The sequence below is a fragment of the Oculina patagonica genome, chromosome 7, assembly GCF_052425735.1.
Source record: "Oculina patagonica isolate OP01 chromosome 7, crgOcupat, whole genome shotgun sequence".
NCBI classification, from domain to species: domain Eukaryota; kingdom Metazoa; phylum Cnidaria; class Anthozoa; order Scleractinia; family Oculinidae; genus Oculina; species Oculina patagonica.
The window spans coordinates 8281683-8300380 of record NC_135764.1 but is presented as its reverse complement, the minus strand read 5'-3'; the positions used below and the strand labels follow the sequence as shown (position 1 = coordinate 8300380).

The 18698-nt window shown below is 39.1% G+C and overlaps 2 protein-coding genes and 1 non-coding gene across 3 annotated transcripts in view; all 3 read right to left on the bottom strand.

Annotated features, from left to right (window-relative positions):
• LOC144661647 (lysophosphatidic acid receptor 3-like) overlaps window positions 1-18698 on the bottom strand; it is a 668415-nt gene that overhangs the window by 398530 nt on the left and 251187 nt on the right. Inside the window, exon 2 of the mRNA XM_078522453.1 lies at window positions 3238-3396. The gene's annotated coding sequence lies outside the window, so the exon portion shown is untranslated. The remainder of the gene's footprint in view (window positions 1-3237; window positions 3397-18698) is intronic.
• LOC144661636 (peroxisomal carnitine O-octanoyltransferase-like) overlaps window positions 1573-18698 on the bottom strand; it is a 22127-nt gene continuing 5001 nt past the window's right edge. The window contains exons 5-19 of the mRNA XM_078522443.1: window positions 18259-18383; window positions 16992-17100; window positions 16723-16816; window positions 15870-15983; window positions 15182-15283; window positions 13983-14066; window positions 13407-13514; window positions 12759-12889; window positions 12271-12331; window positions 11856-11918; window positions 11648-11726; window positions 10778-10825; window positions 5592-5637; window positions 4888-5007; window positions 1573-2577 (exon numbers count right to left, since the gene is read on the bottom strand). Coding sequence (XP_078378569.1) covers window positions 2457-2577; window positions 4888-5007; window positions 5592-5637; window positions 10778-10825; window positions 11648-11726; window positions 11856-11918; window positions 12271-12331; window positions 12759-12889; window positions 13407-13514; window positions 13983-14066; window positions 15182-15283; window positions 15870-15983; window positions 16723-16816; window positions 16992-17100; window positions 18259-18383 — 1405 coding nt within the window. The 3' untranslated portion in view covers window positions 1573-2456. The remainder of the gene's footprint in view (window positions 2578-4887; window positions 5008-5591; window positions 5638-10777; window positions 10826-11647; window positions 11727-11855; window positions 11919-12270; window positions 12332-12758; window positions 12890-13406; window positions 13515-13982; window positions 14067-15181; window positions 15284-15869; window positions 15984-16722; window positions 16817-16991; window positions 17101-18258; window positions 18384-18698) is intronic.
• On the bottom strand, window positions 6725-6945 carry LOC144661783 (small nucleolar RNA U3). The gene has a single exon (XR_013572350.1). It is a non-coding gene; the product is annotated as a small nucleolar RNA U3 (small nucleolar RNA).

Sequence of the window (18698 nt, the reverse complement as noted above, 5' to 3'; positions counted from 1 at the left end):
GCTTTCTTTGGCGACTCTTTTGTTTTGTCTTATCGATTGTTTTAATTAAGGACAGTATAATGATTGCTTTCTTTTACTGACAGAAAAAAAAAATATAATCGCAGCTCTTTTGCATGAATCACGACATCAAAAATTATTTTTAAACCTAAAGCCTGGTTTTCACTAGCGACGCAAGGACAAGCGCAAACACAAGTACGATCACGCAAAAGGGACAAGTTTTAATCCTTGTGTTTGTGCTTGCCGCAAGCACAAGCACAAGCATCAAAATGCAATGCGCTTGTGCTTTTGCTTGAGTCGAAGCCGTTTTCACGGAGAAATAAGAGCTGTTATCCTTGCGCTTGTGCTTGCGCTTATGCTTGCGTCGCCAGTGAAAACCAGGCTTAACTGATAAAACTATAGAAAACCTTTCTCTTTATACAGTGTTTACATAGTTTATTAGTAACATTTATTGAACTCAACTTTTTTCAGATTTAGTGTCGTAACAGTACTGACCCTGTTTTGAAAATTGAAGGTAAAAACATATTCCCTATGTTTTATCATGCAAATGCTAAGGCAAAACCAATATTTTTAATGCAATAGTTTGAATAGAAGGTGCGATAAAAACTTGATAGCAATATCAAGAGTTCTGAAGTGTAAACAAATGATATTGATGCCAAACTCTACTCTGCTGCTTGACACTTTGTGCGGATGAAATGGATGCATGTATCTGAATATATTAAGTGTATTGATTTTTCAAAATATCCTTTTCCTAATAAACAAAATTTGAGCAAATCGTTTCTTGGTACTACACCGTTACCTCTATACTAATGTACGCTTTACTTTACTAATGTACATCTTCATCGTATAAGATGTGTTCAATGACATAGTACCCAGTACAAGAGGGTTCGTTCTTTCTACTTGGAGAATTCTGGCATAATGTTAAATGCTGAGTTGCAGTCATCTTCTAATTAATTCATGGTTTAATTTGATTTCAATTTTCGTATTTTGTTCCGTTTTATTTAAAGTGTGAATGAAGTTTGTATTTGAATTGTAATGTAAGTTAGCAAGTGAATTTAACAAATTGTTTCTCAACGATTCCCAGGAGATCAAACTAATGATGACTCAGTGTACAACAACTATATTCGATGCAGTAGAACTCATGATCAATGTTCCATGAACTATTATAAACTTGTAATCAGTATGTGACCAAATTATGTCAAGTAAACACAATAGACGGATGTAACTTTTCGTCTCTCATCAAACCACAGACAAATTAATTAAAATTTTGCCAAGGTTAGAACGTTAACCCTCGCCTCGAAGATCAAATATCACTGATCACTTGAGTAAACTTGTGTACAATTGGCCACGGATCAAACGCCGGTAACCTTGACAGTAGCCTATATAAATTATCTGGAATCTTTAGATGGAAAAGGACCAAATAAAAAACAGGTTTTTATAAAACGAGAAAATCCCGTACAATCACTACCACCTCGTTCCCAGTCCCTAACCAACCCACAGTACTTTCTTCAGTTCAGCAGAAGTACTACCGAACGGCAAGGGCTACCCGGCCCCCCCCCCGCCCCCCCCCATGGCTGCTCTCCATGTTTCTGCAAAACATCGTGACATCGACACCAGAACGAAGCCGTTTTAATCGGAAAAAAAGAGTTTTACTTAGTTCTTATTAACCGAGCCTAGTCAATCTGTATAGGAAAATCTTAATCGAGAATAAGATGCTTGTATATATAGAATTTTGGGATCAAAATTTTCCTAAAAAACTAAACGTTTTCTATTGCAGTACAGCGTAACCATCTGGACACAAAGTACCGTCAAAACCGCCTTTTTACTGTAGTGAAGGCACGGGAGCGGGGCGGAGTGGGAGAGGCGAATATTAAGACCGTGGGAACTAGATTGAGACTCCGCGCTCTATCGGTCGTTTTGTTATACAAAACAATATGTTTTAAAGGCAGTGGAATGCCTCTCTACGTGCGTTACTGGTACATCTTGGTACCTCTTTTTGCCGTCTTCTGCAAAACGACAAAGCCAACGACAACCATTTTTTTTTTGAGGACGTAAACCGCGAGCCGACAGTGTGTTCTGTTGTTTTTCTTCATAATTAAAATAATTCGGTCATACTTATATTACCGATTACCCCAGTGAATGGAACACCGCAATCGCAACACTCTACGATAAATAAAATTTTACATTTAAAAATTATAAGATCATTTCAAAAAAAGCATAGTACATTCAAAATGTAAAACTTGACTTGTTGTGGTATAGACACGAAGGGACCGCGGAACATTTTTCCACCGGGGGTGGGGGGGGGGTGGGGGAGGTCTGACAAGTGGGGTTTAGAGACTCTTCTCTTAGAAAGTCTTGTCTTTATTTTTTCGGAAATATTGGGGGAGCTTAGCCCCCGAGCCCCCACCCCCGGCTCCGCGGTCCCTGATATAAGATTTTAGCTTCCAGAGGTTTGTATTTTACAGCTTAGAAGTGAGTAGAAGACGCCTCATTTCCCTAAAGCTCTCTTCAAGCGAGTCCTGGAACTTGTTGGCATCCGTGACATCAGAGTTTGTATAAGTCGCAATAACGAAGTTCATCCTGCGGAGAAAAGAGCAGACGAGTATGTCAACTCACAAATTCTCCTTTCAGGACTCCATACAAATGTGACCGTGCCAGTGGAAAGGATTGATAAAATATCAAAACAATTTCCCGCTCTTTCCATTGGTAACATGCTTCACCCAGCTTTCCATTGGTTGCACGGTTTCCCGCGCTTCCCTTTGGTTACATGCTTTTCCGCCCTTTCCATTGGTTGCATGGTTTCCCGCGCTTCCCTTTGGTTACATGCTTTTCCGCCCTTTCCATTGGTTGCATGGTTTCCCGCGCTTCCCTTTGGGTACATGCTTTTCCGCCCTTTCCATTGGTTGCATGGTTTCCCGCGCTTTCCATTGGTTACATGCTCTCCCACCCTTTCCATTGGTTATGTGGTTTTCGCGCTTTCCTTTGATTACATGGTTTCCAATTCTTTCCATTGGTTATATGCTTTCCCGCGCATTCCATTGGTTGCACGGTTTCCCGCGCTTTCATTTTGTGCAGCACACAAATATAAAGGTAGTAAAGATTGGCACTGGGATCATTGTCGCATAATCATACTACTGCACCGCCGAGCTGACACAATGCTGCAAAAACACGAACTGGCGTATGTAGGGCCTTAATGTGGGGGTAAAAACGGCTTGAACCAGTCGGAACTCGAAGAGAAACATAATTAACAATTAGACTACGAGCCCGAGTTTTCTATGAGTAAATAGTCAACGAGGCGTAGCCGAGTTGACTATCGCTCATAGAAAACGAGGGCGAGTAGTCTAATTGTTTTAGTAGAAACTCTAAAGGATTGCAGTCCAAAACCTACAATATTGTGCACTTTGAAGACAAAAATCAAGAAAATTTACCACTTAAAGAGCTACTCGCGCGCGCGACTGTTTTCTATTTTAACAATAGAGTGTTTCTGTCGAAGAACTATCGGCTGTTGGCATAACCACACTGACCTACTATTGGTAATCGCGCAATCTGATTGGCTACACAGGTGCCTACTATTGATCCGTAGAAGGCTCTCGGAGCGCGCGCTTAGCCTTCGCTGAATTTTATCAAACAAAACATTCAATAAATCAACTCTAGCTATATTTTGTGTTTAATAGGTCGGTCAGTGGGTTATGCTAACACAATTAGACGGCTCGCTCTCGGTTTCTACCGGCTTTTGATAGTTGGCTCGGGCTTCGCCCCTCGCCAACTATCAGCCGGTAGAAACCTCGAGCTTGCCGTCTAATTGTAAAATAGTTGCCCCGCGGAAATGTGATGTTCTTAAAACAAATATTAGCCCGAGAAGCGAAGCTCCGAGGGCAAATATGCTAGTTTTAAGAACATCAAATTTCCAAGGGGCAACTATCAGACCGATAGTTCCGAGACAGAAACACTCTGATGTCTTTATTGTTCACCACTAAATTTTCTTCCGCGCGCACATACAAAAACAAGCATCGTGAATTATTTTTACTTTTGAGGATAAAAAACTACGAGAAACCAGACGAGAAACCCAATAAATGCAGTGAATTTGGTTGGGTTTTTTTGTCTGCAGGCAGTTTGTTTACGAAAAACAGTCACGGGCGGGCACTATCGATCAGGGCATTTTTCACGGGAGGGCACTATGGGCTGATAGTGCCCTCCGGCGGACGGGCACTATCGCGTCACGTGTTCAATTTAAACCAATCAGAATCGGAGAAAATTTAGTGGTGAACTATAACGGCGAATAGAAAACAGTGGGAGAACCAATTAGATTCGCGGATTTCCAATAGAACACAGCTGAGTTTCTACTAACACCTGTAAGCAAGCGCGAAAAAGATGCTTTCGCTATTTTGCCCGATATGCTGCAACTGAAATAATATTTCTCATCTGATAATCTACGCCGTCTTCCACAATGGTGTCTATATTGTTGCAGAAGCCTTAAATTAAAGTTTGGCGACAGAACATTCTATCGGGATTAATGGAACGCACCTTATATTGCCTATTTTTGGCAAACTTGGAACATCCCAGGTAAGATGGCATCTTAACCTATATTTAGGCACTGATTGCATGCAGTCTTTTTTTTAACTGCCTCGGTTTTTCATGACTCCCTTGTAAGTGTCCCACTGGGGCTTTTCAGATTTTGGGCGTTCTTAGCAATGATGTCGTAAATGTTAAACAGATTTCTGTGCAATACTGTCATGCACTCCAAATTGCTAATACATTTTTGATGCAATGAAAATCAGATACGGGGGGAGGGGAGGGGGGGGGGGCTATAACCGGAATTTTACTATAAGTTAACACATAAGTACTTTCAAAAGTCGACGGAACCTCGCTAAAACCATTAAAGGATCTCACTTGTTTTCCTCGATGCTATAAAATGCTCCGTATCCGTCTTTCACCATCGCAGCGCATCCACCAAGAATTGACGTAAACCCTACACAGCTTGTCGACAGGACAAAGTTACCACCTCCACCGCTGAAAAATACAACAAGTAAAGGTTAAAATTTAAGGGAACGCAGTCTTCATGATCAACGAGCAATTCTAGAGGATTAAAATATATATATATATATATATATATATATATATATATATATGTAGATAATAGGAGAAAAGTGGTTAAACTGTGTAGCGGGCAGTTCCAGGAGCTTAAGAGTAAAACGAGCGAGCGGGGGCTGAGTGCCACGGCGCGTGGGCAAAGCGGAAGAAATGAGATTGACATGAAAACGTCCCAAATGGACGGGTGGTTTCCATTAGACCGAAAGTTTCGGAAATTTCGGTCGGATATCAAATAAAAAGGTCCGTTTCGGTTAGGTCCGACCGGTATATTTGGTACCACCTCTACTCTGGAGGCGGTCTACTTTAATCGGCGGACCGGTCTGATCGAAAATTATCGTTCGATCATAAATAAACCGGTACGTTGCCTTACTTCAGTTTAGAAGATTTTCACAATTGCGGGGCACTGGGGAAAGAAATGCAAAATGGAAAGGTCCGTTTGTCCGACTAGTCGGTCTGTGAAAATGAAAATCATTTTAAGATAGTGTGCTGAATTTTCCACATACCTGGCTGTCCAAGCTTTATCCGAGAAGATAGTTGGAGTTGGCATACCTGGATAACAAAGTAGAGAAAAAGAATGAAGTGCAGTCGCACCGCTGGTTTACCTACCCATACCCAGATATCAGTATTAATATGATTGTCCTTACAACAATGCTGTGCGATTTTCTTAAAAAGGACTGAAGAAAATAAACTCTCAAGAACAGCATTTTAAGACTTTTTATTATGGCCTTAGAGACTTTGTTTCTTCCGTTTGCTTCAATCAAACTGAAGGAAGGATAAAATAAACAAACTTTCGCAGGGCCCGTAATATTCGACAAAAAAAAGTATGCACACAAATTATTTTTACAACCGCTTGGTATACCGTATTAACGAAGCAAGAATCGTTTAAGCTATGCAATTTCATTCTCGTCTCTTTGCTTTTACCTTTTCAGAAACCGGGATATTTTAATACCCGCTTTTTTATTTATTTTTTTATTTTATTTTCAAATCGTTAAACAGTTACGGCAATAAATAAATTCTTTTATATAGTCACGCACTAGTTGTCACGCAAGACAACACTGAAACACCAGTTGTCATGCTGGCACCTATTGAGTTACATTTGAATTGTAAATTACGGACGAAAACCGAACACTAAAATATAAGCGACATTGCTTCGCCACAACCAAAAATAAAACTGTTAGTTAAAGATATGAAATATGTAAACGCTTCTTTTCGATTAATGTAAGCTCGTAGATAAAGATTCAATGTATAAATTTAATTGGCGACAAAAATGCAACAGCCATTGAACCTGCAACGCACGTGGCTTTTAAATGTCGGGTATTTAAATTTCGCAATAAGAGATTTTCGTTGTTTTAAGCGACCGTCAAAAACGTCGATTCGCTACCAAACCACGAGATACAATCAACACAAGTTGTTTCTTATTGATCGATTCAGTTTATATTGCGACATGCCGAAAAAAACTTAGAGTATTCAAGCGAAGACATGTTTCGTTGCGAAAGTTGTGTGACTAAATCGTGACCCGACTTAAAGATAACGAAATTCGGGAAACTGTCAGCGAAATCTCTATTTCATTCGCGAATCCCAACTTAAAATGGAAACTCTGAAAGATTTCTTTTCCTCAGTTAAATTGAAAAAATCAACCGCTCAGAATGCGATCACCTCCTCCAGTTCCCCACTAAAGGAGGAAAAGGAACGGTCATCAATCGCCGCCGACCGATTGCCATGAAAGACAAAGTCGGCGACGTGCTTCGCGCTCAGAGGTGAACGCTTCGCATCGTCATCACGGTTGATGGTGTTGTCTTTGTTAGGGTACAAAGACGGGACGCGTACTATAGAAATGATCCTAGTAAGTACGGTCTTAACTTTCCTTGGTGTAACTTGGACAAGTCATATAAGCCGTAACTCGCACGCATGTGGGAGAATTGTAAACGTAAATAGCCGGGCGCATGCGCACCGGCAAAAATCAATGAAACTCTCACTCTAACTCTTGAAAACTCCTTTTAGTCGGATCAGAAAGGTTTTTTTCCTCACAGAAAACAACTCCCTACTGCTGATAAAGGTTGCCGTATACCTTAAAAGACCACACTTAGAGCAGAACAACACTTAACCAAACAAGCAGCTATTTCAAAAAGAAATAGTGTTTCGTTTCCAGATTGCGGATGGGTTTGTGGTTAACTTTAATTTGGAGAAGGTCCTAGTGTATGTTGAATTTGCCGAATTTATGCACGAGTGAAGAATGAAAAGAAGAACTTCATATTCAGTAGTAATTTAAATTCCCATTTAACACCTACTGTCCATTTTATGTAAAGGAGACATAAACTACGTCCTGCTGCAGTTTGGCTTTCAAGAGTTCAAGTAACACATAAATATTTCTCTTTATAGAAATAGCATGTGTCTTTCTCTCCAAATTAAGTTAAGTGAAGGGAGCTTGCCTTTGTCGTTTTTAATCATCCAGTGAAAATTAAAATGATTTTTTATTTCTGCAGAACACTTTTTTGCTTAAAATGGCACCTTTTAGCATAACTTTGAATGTAACATGAATGGAAAAATAACTTACAGAAAATATTTAAATATATTCCTATCAATGTGAGGAAACATCAAATCACAAGAGTAAAATGCACGATCAGAGTAATGCAACTGATTTAAATGGTTTATTTTTTGAAACAAACAATCCAAAATAAATCAGTTCCATAAATAAAGTGTTTTGTGACTACTGATCTCTGATAAAATGAAAAACAACACTTTAATCGTAGATGAAATTATTACCTTTTGACAAAAAGCTTGAGGTATATACTTCTCTGAGTTGATCACATGCTCAAATCAAATAAATGCCAAATTCAAAACAAACCAAAACCCTGGTCGAAAAGAACAGAGATAAGCACACTGCTTCGAAGCCATTTCTTCAAAATCAAATTCGGGGGAGGAAGCGGAATCATTGGACTTTGGATATTCATGATTCCTGTCTTATTTTACCTCAATGATTCATGATTCATTTATAAATTTTATTCGATATTCATGATTCATTTTTCATTTTTTTCATCCAGTTTTCAAAATAACGTGTTACCAGTTTCTGTTGTTTTTCGCTTACAAGCTGGTTGCCGGTTCCCTGCTAGCAGAATTTCCCGAATGAAGATTCTTCTGGTACAGAATTATGCCGGAAACCCGGTTGTAAAGTATTTTTAGTTGTCAAATTATTTCTAAATATTCACTGTGTGTAACATTCTCGATCACTGTAAAGTTAGTAAGGGATGAAGATGTGACGCCAAGGGCACATTCGTGATTTCACTGCTTTCCTATAGGGGGGTCTGGGAGCATGGTCCCCCAGAAAATTTTGAAAATTAGATGCTCAGAAATACGATTTCAGGCCATTTCTGGAGTATAGTTGTTAAGAATTTAGTAAAATGAGCCATCAGTTTTATTGTTGTTATATTCTATATTCACAAGCCTCCAATATTGATGGAAACATTCATTTGTTATTCATGATTCTTTTAGCCATCTCCGTTATTCATGATTCCAATATTTTAAACACAAAGATTCATGATTCCTACAATTTTACAGCTATGATTCATGATTCATGATTCTGCTTCCACCCCGAATCAAATGGCTGTTGTCACTTTACAAAGACACGTAAACAACCAGGGCAAATTAATGTAAAAAGCTACCATACACAGATTTTTAACCGGGATTTTTAATTAAGCAAAATTCAAGTTTAGAGAAAGTTTTATGTTATATGTTATACATGTATATAGTCATACAGGATTGTATTTTGCTCGATCCGCGCTGCACGCTCTCCCGGCAAATACAAAATTATCTCCACAGAATAAGACACAGCCAAGTTGCTTCTGTTGTCAGTGTAACAGCCTTGATTGGTACACTGATAATAACGATTTGATTTTTGGCGATACTGTGGAGTTTCGATCAGACCGCGATGGCTTTGAATAATCCAAATAATGTTTATATCATTAATTTAATTAGAAATCTGCTCCAGCAGTTGCAACGGTAGTAATGTTGAGCGTTACATCAACTACGGAGAAATTTAGTTCGAACGGCAGTTGACCCTGTATACGAACTGTCCATACAAAATTTAAATTTGAAAGAACTTGACTGTCTTCTTTTTCATTCTCAACTTTCCGTGTAGACTCGAATGTTTTTGCGACGCACGTGACACTGATCACGCAATTCCGGGTACATCCACGCGAGAACGCACGCAATTTTGCGTGTATTCGCGCTGTTTGTGACGTCGAAGATGCCGTGAATCTTCCTGTACAAATAGAATAGGGCAATCTCCCACATTTATACATTCCTCTGTTACATGAAATGAAATTAGCTTTGTAACTCACCTGCAAATATGCACTTCTCTTTGTAGCGCACTTAAGCTCTACCGTGCGAGCAAACACGAGATACGCCAAGTCATCCCGTTTTTCTTTGCGCTTGCAAACACTGGTTGGTCGAAATTTACTTCCGTTTCAGAATAATATTAAACGCTACGAGAGCTTTCTATAGTTTTCTTACAATACATCGCTTTAATCAAACTTAAAACCATTGCAGTCGTTAGATATTTCTGTTTGCAACGAATCTCAATATTTTTGGTCATGCTGAGGAATATATTTCCGATATTTGAAGAACATGTTTTTACGAAATTAATTGCCATCGGTCATACGAATTTACTTTGTGGTTACGACCGTTCTTGTGATTGGATAGCAGCTCCCCGTGCTAGCAAACACGACAAGTCATCCCGTTTTTGTTTGAGCTTGCAAACACTGATTGGTGGAAATTTACTTCCGTTACAGAAAATCGCTAGAATGTTTACTTAACAATTAAACGCTACGAGAGCTTCCTCTAGTTTTCTTACAATACATCGCTTTAATCAAACTTAAAACCATTGCAGTCGTCAGATATTTCTGTTTGCAACGAATCTCAATATTTTTTGGTCATGCTGAGGAATATCTTTCCGATATTTGAAGAACATGTTTTTACGAAATTAATTGCCTTCGGTCAAACGTATTTACTTTGTGGTTACGACCGTTCTTCTGATTGGATAGTAGCCCCCACTGTGTAAATAGTTCACATCGAAGCCAAAATAATACCGTATCGTTTCTGAGGAAACGAAACAAAAAACCGTGTCGGCGAATTTCAAATTTCTCAAAATTATCCTTTACTCCAGTTTTTCTTACTCTCGATTTAGAAAATTATGCATATCTTTTCACTGTTTTCAATTAATGAAAAACAACTACGCCGTTCTTTAGCGCTTTTGAAAGCGGCTTTCTGGAAAGTATTAGCCACCACAATTTTACAATCCCTTTGAGTTATGGCGTCGGAGAGGTAACTCAGACGTTCGCGAAGAGGAGCCGCGGAAAAAATTACTGATCTCCTAACTCAAAGCCCTGCTACATCATTTAATTACCCTTGGAATTTGGCAGCAGTCTACAGTTAAAGTACAAAATACACGCGCGCTTTGTTTGGTCGATTTCACGGTCCGTATTCTACAGTACGGACCGCTCCCCTTGCGCTTGACTTGAAATGTTTTCCTTTCTCCAAAGCGAGAGATGAAATAACAACTTATTAACCTCGTGTTTTCGGTCCGAAATTGACAGGAACAAAAACTTGGTCAATATCGTTTATTACAGATACATAAAGAAACAACTGGCTAAAACTAAAAACCAAACCATGCGATCTGAAATATTATCATCACCTTCTGAAGCAGCGATAATTTGTAATCCCAGCAAGTGGCGATCAATACCTGACGAAAAATAACAAACAAACAACAAGATATCAAAGGGACAGTGTGACGGGGATTTTTCTGCTTATCAGTAAAACGTACTAAAATTGGCAAAGTACTCTCGCTCGTACTAAAACATCAAGATCGTGGAGATATAAAGTAAAATGGTGTTTAAGGAAGAGGGAAACCGTTGTAACATTTTTGCTGTTTTCCAGACCACAAGGGCAGACTTTGAAAAAGTTAGCCTAACTTTTTCAAGTTCAGATCTAAAGTTCCTGATGGCATCACAAAAATATCACTTGTCTATATACAGTGGAACCCCGATATAACGATATGCCAAGGGAGCAGTAAAATAATATCGTTATATCGAAGAGTCGTTTTATCGGGGTTCCGTCCCATACATTTTACTGTAACTTTTGTCGGGGCATAGAACATACAGCATCGTTATATCGGGAATATCGTTATATCGAGGATCGTTATATCGGGGTTCCACTGCAGCTTTAGTACACTGGCAAAATATTTTTTAACATTTGTTTTAACATTTTTATTTTTTAACAACATTGAACAAGTTTTATTTATTTTGTATGTAACACGGCTGGACCATTATTTATAGGTCTCCATACGTTCTTTAGGTTCTAGAATTTTTTGAAGTGAACTCTTGACGGTGTCCATTTAAATCCTAACTTCTCAACAAACGCGAGAGGGGCGGTGGTACTTCTCTTGCTTGGAATAAGGAACAGTAATGTCTTATGAGGGACTGCCGCTTGTATTACTCGGAGAAATTTTTTACTAGTAGGTGTCTATGGATTTAACAACAAACTAAAATCGGATTACAAAACACACCTTGTCCATTAATGGCCTCTTTCATGAGCTTGTCTTGCTTCTTGCAAGCTTCACGAAACAGTCGCAACCTCGTCGAGTTCTAACAAAGAAAAACAACAAAACAAAAGGAGTAAAAAACAAAAGAAAGGAAGAAACAAGGGTGATTTCTGTCACATCTTTCTTTGCATCACCCAAAACTGAACTGACTCAATACACGTCTTCTACTTACATCAGCTTTTTCATCGAACATTGCTTTACACCACGCTGTTGCCTCCACAGAACACGAGCGAACCTGAAAAATAAACCGAAAAAAGAGTAGTGTACTCACGTTTACTCAAATAACAAGGAAAAAGATCATTAAGTAAAGCATGCGAAAAGGTTTTTTCGTGACAGCTTCTTTCGTGGCTCGTGGTGCTGTACGCTCAGCCAATCAACTGCGACATCAGCATAACACGGATTGATTCACGTGACACTTTCGCGCGCTCTTTAGTAGCATTAGCCAATCACAAACCAAAAGGTTATTTTAATTTAAATCTTAGCTTTCACTGCAAGCCTCTCGCTTTAGTCAATAACATCTAGAAAATCAATCTTGCTAATCCTAAGACTGAACACACACAATTAAAACAAACTATGAAACTGCTAACCGTTTCAGTCCGTCCATGATAAAACTGTCTCGTCTGACCTGTTTCATATGTGGGTGCAGGTCTAAAGAATAAAAACGCACAAGATGATTATTAACGCTTTGATGTGTTTAAGCCCCAATATCCACATACAAATTTCCCTGACTAATCTCCATACAGATTCTTATAAAATTAGTTGAGAGAATTTGTTCAAAAATCAAGGACATTTTCCTTCGGTGATCATTTTGTTAATTCTCAGAACCTTTTCTCTTGGTGAAAGGTTGATACTGTGAGGAGAAATTTGACGTTGGCCACTTTGCTTTACATTTTAACGTTAACCAGTTTCAAAAAACCGGGTACTAAGGATATCACGAAGGGCCGGCTGCCGGCTACTTTAAGAGGTTGAATTCAATAAAAAGGTAACAAAATGAAAGGCAAGCTCGCGTTTGCCGTTTGCCGTATAACGCCATGCGTAATCTCTCAATAATACCAAAGAAAAAACATGAACTTACTTTCGATGTAGTCTGTAATAAGTGAGTTGAATTGCCATTTGTACAAACGTGTCTGGATGAATCCTGTAAGGTTTGATAAATCCTTTACCATACTCCCGTACTGAATGATTGAGGATGGTTATAGTAGAAGCCTGGAATTGAATAGCATGCGATTAGTTTTAAATACATCCCGGGGAGGAAGGGGTGGGGAGGGGATACTCAACTTATATGAGGATGCTGGCTCCGCCCAGCGGTCTAGACCGTTACTCATTAATATACTATTTTCACACATAAGCTAAGCCTTTTATATACTTTCCATGGAAAATGGCAGCACCCCTTTTACATACCTTCAGTTAAAAGAAAACACATCCCCTCTGTAAACTAGCCTTGTGATCATATTATGTGGTACACGAATTTACACTGATTTAAAATTGCTTTATAAATATGCAAGAGGTGTCTAACTTACCCCGTTTTGGCATTTTTATAATGATTAAGTAAGGAAATCTGCCCTAATTACAATCGGTAAATAGTTCTTTTTTGGAAGAATTTTGTTGTTGTTGTTGCTGTTTATTTTTTGTTTGTTTTTTGAATGACCACAGAAACAACTTCTTACTGAATAATTTTTTTGAATGAATTTTAATCAAATAAAATTATATCTTATCAACTCACGGCTTGTTGATACTTCTCAACGGCCTGTTCAACTGCACTGTAAATTACATCATCTGCCTTAAATACGAGTTCTTGAGGCTCAAAATAGTTTTTGATCTCTGAGCTTCCCTGAAAACAAAATCAAATCATTAACTAACTTACATGAAACATCAAGCATAACTATTCAAGTTTGCTGTATAATCCAACCGTTAAGTTAGATGGTCAGTTGATTTGGTTTGTCGTGTTAGATGACCGACTGTTGGTCTGTCTGTCTGTCTGTCTGTCTGTCTGTCTGTCTGTCTGTCTGTCTGTCTGTCTGTCTGTCTGTCTGTCTGTCAGTCAGTCAGTCAGTCAGTCAGTCAGTCAGTCAGTCAGTCGGTTGATTGTGCCATACACGTCTTTGAATAAAACACCCCCAAGAATATAAAATTATATGATAAATATGAAAAATGTTTACGGCTCTGTGCTAGCGGGACTCGTGCCCATGACTTAACGTTACCGGAAGCTACTCAAATGAAAGCTACTGAGCAGTACAGGTGTCCTTTCATGTGTTACTGTTTACCACTTTGTACAAGTTTTCACTCCAGACAATCCTACCTTCCATTCGCCTCCTTTTTCTTCAAGATATCTGTTTGCCAAAATAACAGAATTTATTTCCACAACACCATCAAACGGAGTGTGCTAAAACAAGAGAAAAGTACATGTAAATAACTGCTCAACACTCTTAATTTATGCCATATGCCACCCCACCAAACAGGGCCATATCAATTTTATTTCCAACAGCACTTCAGAATGTTGTTTCCATTATATTTGCAGTGAATGCAAGAATCGAGAACATAGCTTCCCCTTGGGAGGAGAGCCCTCTGTAAAATTTTGTTGCTGGTAGTGGAGGGGTGGGGTGGGGGAAGTAGCATTCAGTTGTGCCAGTTGTTTAACATAGAGATTAAGGGAGCCTGTAGGAAACTATAACTATACATTAAGGAACATACCACACAAGTGAAAAGTGCTTTTCATGCACGCTGATTGGTTAACTCGGAGGTGATTAGCAAAGTACTATTCACCACCGAGCAGCTAAAGAGAAACAAACTGCCTTCATGCATCGCTTTGTTTACCGAAAGTGACGTTTTAGTCTGCTAGTTTTTCAACTTGTGTGGTATAAACTTAAACAATTATTCACCTCAGTGTCGGTAAATGTGGTGGATATTTACCACTATTCACCTCCACTTCGGTGAAAAATATTATTGTTAATTATTGTATGGCTAGAGCTTGTCAGGGTGTAATGCATTGTGATTGGCTACTGGTCAGGGCCGCATTTTCCATAATGCACATGCCGACGGACATTATGAGATATGTTAATGCACCCTTTGGCTGACAATACCTTGCCAAAAAGAGCCATATGACGAACTTCTTATTAACTATCGCAAGCTCAAGACCATACAAAGAGAATGTCACCCTGGATTTTACTTGATTACTTCATTCAGTCCATACTAGAAAAACCTAGGGGGATATGCTCCCAGTGATGCCCTTGTGCCTGTTTACAAGGAAATTGCAAGTATTGAAGGCAAATAGTGAAACCTTAGCCTTAGAATTCAGTAGACATTCATCGCTCCTGGCTGGTTCCCGGTGTTCTGGCTGGGCATTCAGTTGGGCATTTCGGCCAGGCATTTTAGTGGGGAGTGATATGAGGTGGCTTTACAAATGTATAATGGAAGGCTAAACAAATTAGGTTTCGGGTAAAAAGGTGAAAGCCACTTGACAATATAGTTCCCATATTCTAATCTCTTCAGAACACTTACATCACAGTGAGTGGCCAGCCTTCCAGATTTGAAGACCAACACACTAACAGACTTGTCAAACCAACGATTTCTAGAATCACCGATGATAGCATGCCTACAGACCTGTCACGAAAAAAAAAAAAAAAAGGAAACATCTCTAAACATGCAAACAAACTTTTCCCCCAACAACTAGTGCAATATTAAGAAGTGAAAGTTTTTTTTTTTATTTGAAAGCAACAGTGGTAATTTTCAGTATTTCTGTAGGAGGTTGGAGGGGGGGGTACATGAAACTTTGTTAGTATTTTGGCAAGTCATTTTCTAATTCAACTATTTTTTAGGCTTTTATTTTTAAAGAAATTAATTAGCTTAAATCATTTTATGACAAATAATATGGGGTACCTTTTTGGTGGTGGGGGGGGGGAGGGGTTGAAAATGTTACATTACAGGTTGTATCAGGTCATATTCTCCTCCCACGGGACGAGGCACAGTCTTAATCATTCAAAACGAACAGATTCCCACACCACGATTTTGCAGCTAACTTCAAGACAAAAAAAAATATATATAAGATGCATTTACTTCAAATATACTTTTTCCCTTTACCCACCCCCAATTTTTCTTTCCCCAATCATTACCATTCAACTTAAAATTAACATTTATTTATTAGTCCAACATGTAATTAAGTAGTTAGGATTCAGTCCACAAACCTAACCTCAGTTTCTGTGATGGGCACATTTTCATCAAGCACCAAAGCAAATAAACTTGTTTCAATGAGATCGAGATTCTTTTGGTTATTTCTGTCCAAAGATATCAATCTTTCTCGCAGCTAGGAATGTAAAGAGAAAAAATAATAATTCAGTTATTTTAACCCTTGATTCTACGATTATTGAACATTGAATCTAATTTCAACAAGAAAAACAATAAAAAAATGAGAGAGGATGCAAAAAGAGAAGAATACAATATTATGTCAGATGAGATTAACTTGATCCTCAAGCATGGTGTAGTCAATTACAGCAAGAGGCTTTTCATGGAGTCGTGGCACTCCACTTTGGACAGCGATGCTATCAACGAACGCAAAGCTTTTCCTCGCGCTTATGTGCCGTTAATTCAAAATTAAAATGTCACACTAACGCACGGATTGGTAGCGCAAGTTCCAACAAACTTTCACTAACTCTGATGAAGGTGAACAGATGTCACCGAAAATTTAGAAAAGAAAAACAGATCGGCTTAAAAAATCTTCTTTAAATATCTTCTACCGATCGCACTACTGGTTCCAGTATTTTCAGTAAGATTAACTTGTATTAATTTCTTTTTCACAGCCACCAGCAGTGCACTGATTGCATTAATTTTATATGATAGTACCTGAACATTTGAATATTTCACTTTTCTAGCAGCATATCAAGACATTTGAATGACTTTCTTCATTTCTTAATTCTTATTTAATCTCTGCTTGAATTAAATGATTAATGATCGTCACTATCAGGAAAAAAGGGATTTACATGGTACAAGTTTTCTCTCCTGTCAAACTAGCTTTACTTGAAAATATTCTGACAAGGTTTTCACACCTCATGCCATGTATCCCGTTGCTCTCCTGTCAAACTGCCGATTCCTATTCCTGGGGGATCAGAGTCAGCTAAGGATTCTATCTCTTGCAGCTGTCTGCAAATTAAAAAAAAAGAGAGAAAAAAGAATAGGCTTTTTCTATATACTAAATTTAAATTCAAGCAAAAATTATAAAAACTATTTCATTTGCAATCTTCAATTTCGCTTCATGTATAAATCAATAGTATTTAACTGCCTGTAGACATTTATAAACATTTTCCTTTTTATTTACCTTTCAATTTCTGGTGGTGACAGTGGCTCCATATTCTCATCCAGCACTGTACAGCTAAAGATCCTTCCTTTAATTTGCACCATGATGTGACGAGGTGAGCTATGAGGGGCTAATGACAACTGTTACTGTCAGGTTCAATATTAGAGAAAAATCAATTTGACATTTTCACCATGTTCAGCCTAAGAGGTGATAAGAGGCCAAAAGGGTAGGGCCGGGTATATCATAGTTTAAGCTTGGACAATTTAATTTACATATAGTGTTGTAAAGGGGGACAGGGAGCCGGGAGCACAGAAGCCCAGGAGAAAAGGTGCCGGATCGGGAGAAGGGAGGGTAGCGAGAACTGGGAGAAAAAGAGTAAAATTTTGCAACTTTTCGTTATATTTTGCAATGGATATGGGATAAAAAGGAGAGAATTGCTACAGAAAAAGGCCAGAGACAGGAGTAAAAGGTAAAAGGGGGAATCAGTCTCCCCTGTCCCCCTCCACAATGTTGTGTTCCATGACTTTTCTTATTAATTCATAGACACTCTTCAACCAAGTTGCCAAGGTGGTGGTTGTTCCTAAGCTGCTCATAAGAAGGATTAGAAGGTGGGAAAGAAGAGGGGGGGGGGGTGGGGGTGGTTAGAGGTTAAGTAAGGTTGGGCATTTTCTTACTTAAAAGAAGGGAGGCATGATTAAAATGGGACATTTCTTGGAGGAGAGAGGGTTTCAAAAGCAGCACCCAAAGTGTTGGAACAACCGGTTGATGGTGGACTATGACCAAATCCTGGGAAGGTAGCTAATACTGACTAAATCAGTTACTTTAAAAGCAAATAAATTAAATGCAGTTAAATGCAAGTTAACATAGATAACAACCATGCAATTGTACGGAGTTAACAACAAAGAGCGTCAGTGTTCCCTTGTGGTCAGTGGTGTTTTGGATATGTCCATGCGCCAGGGCTCCATGTGCTCCGAATTTCAGGCATGTGTTTGTAGTGTTGGCCAGGCAAGTGGAGCGTTTGCCTGTAGTTTAGCGTTTAGTCTGTTCATCCCCTTCCCTCCCTCCCTTTCCACTGTTTAATCAGTGTGACGGGTGCCTGTCCTCCTTCTTTCTGCATGGGGGCTCATGGCTGGATTGCAGGATTTCCCAGCCATGGGAGCAGTCTCCATCTAGGAGCTGGCTACCAATAGTGGAAGCTCCTGTATGTCCCAGACACCCAACCTCCATTTAGCGATGCAGTTGTTAATTTTAATTTAAATCAAAAAAATTTATTAAGTATTATTTGTACCTGTAACAAAGCTTGTTCTTAGTGAATCCTTTTCTTTTCTAGGAATTTTGCAACAGGAGAAGAGTCGGGAAAATTGAAACATACATAGCGGAGTTGAACCCATTCTGTCAATGGCTGTTTCTTGCCTGAAAGAGGAAAAACATATTACTGGTATGTAGAGTACTTAGCTCAAAGCCACTAGATTTAGGACTTATAAGCACTAACATTGATAAGCTAATGACATCAGGAAATGACAGTTGGTTACAAGTAATAGGGTAGGAGGGACTGGAGGGGAAGGGACTGAGGGAGGGAGGGAGGGACTTGAGGGAGGGAGTGAAGGAAAGGAGGGAGGGAGGGGCACAGGAACACAGGGGACACAGGGGTGAAGGGGCAGAGGGAGGGATCCGGATGGAGGGAGGGAAAGGAAGGAGGGAGGGAGGGACGTCGGAAGCAAGCATGGT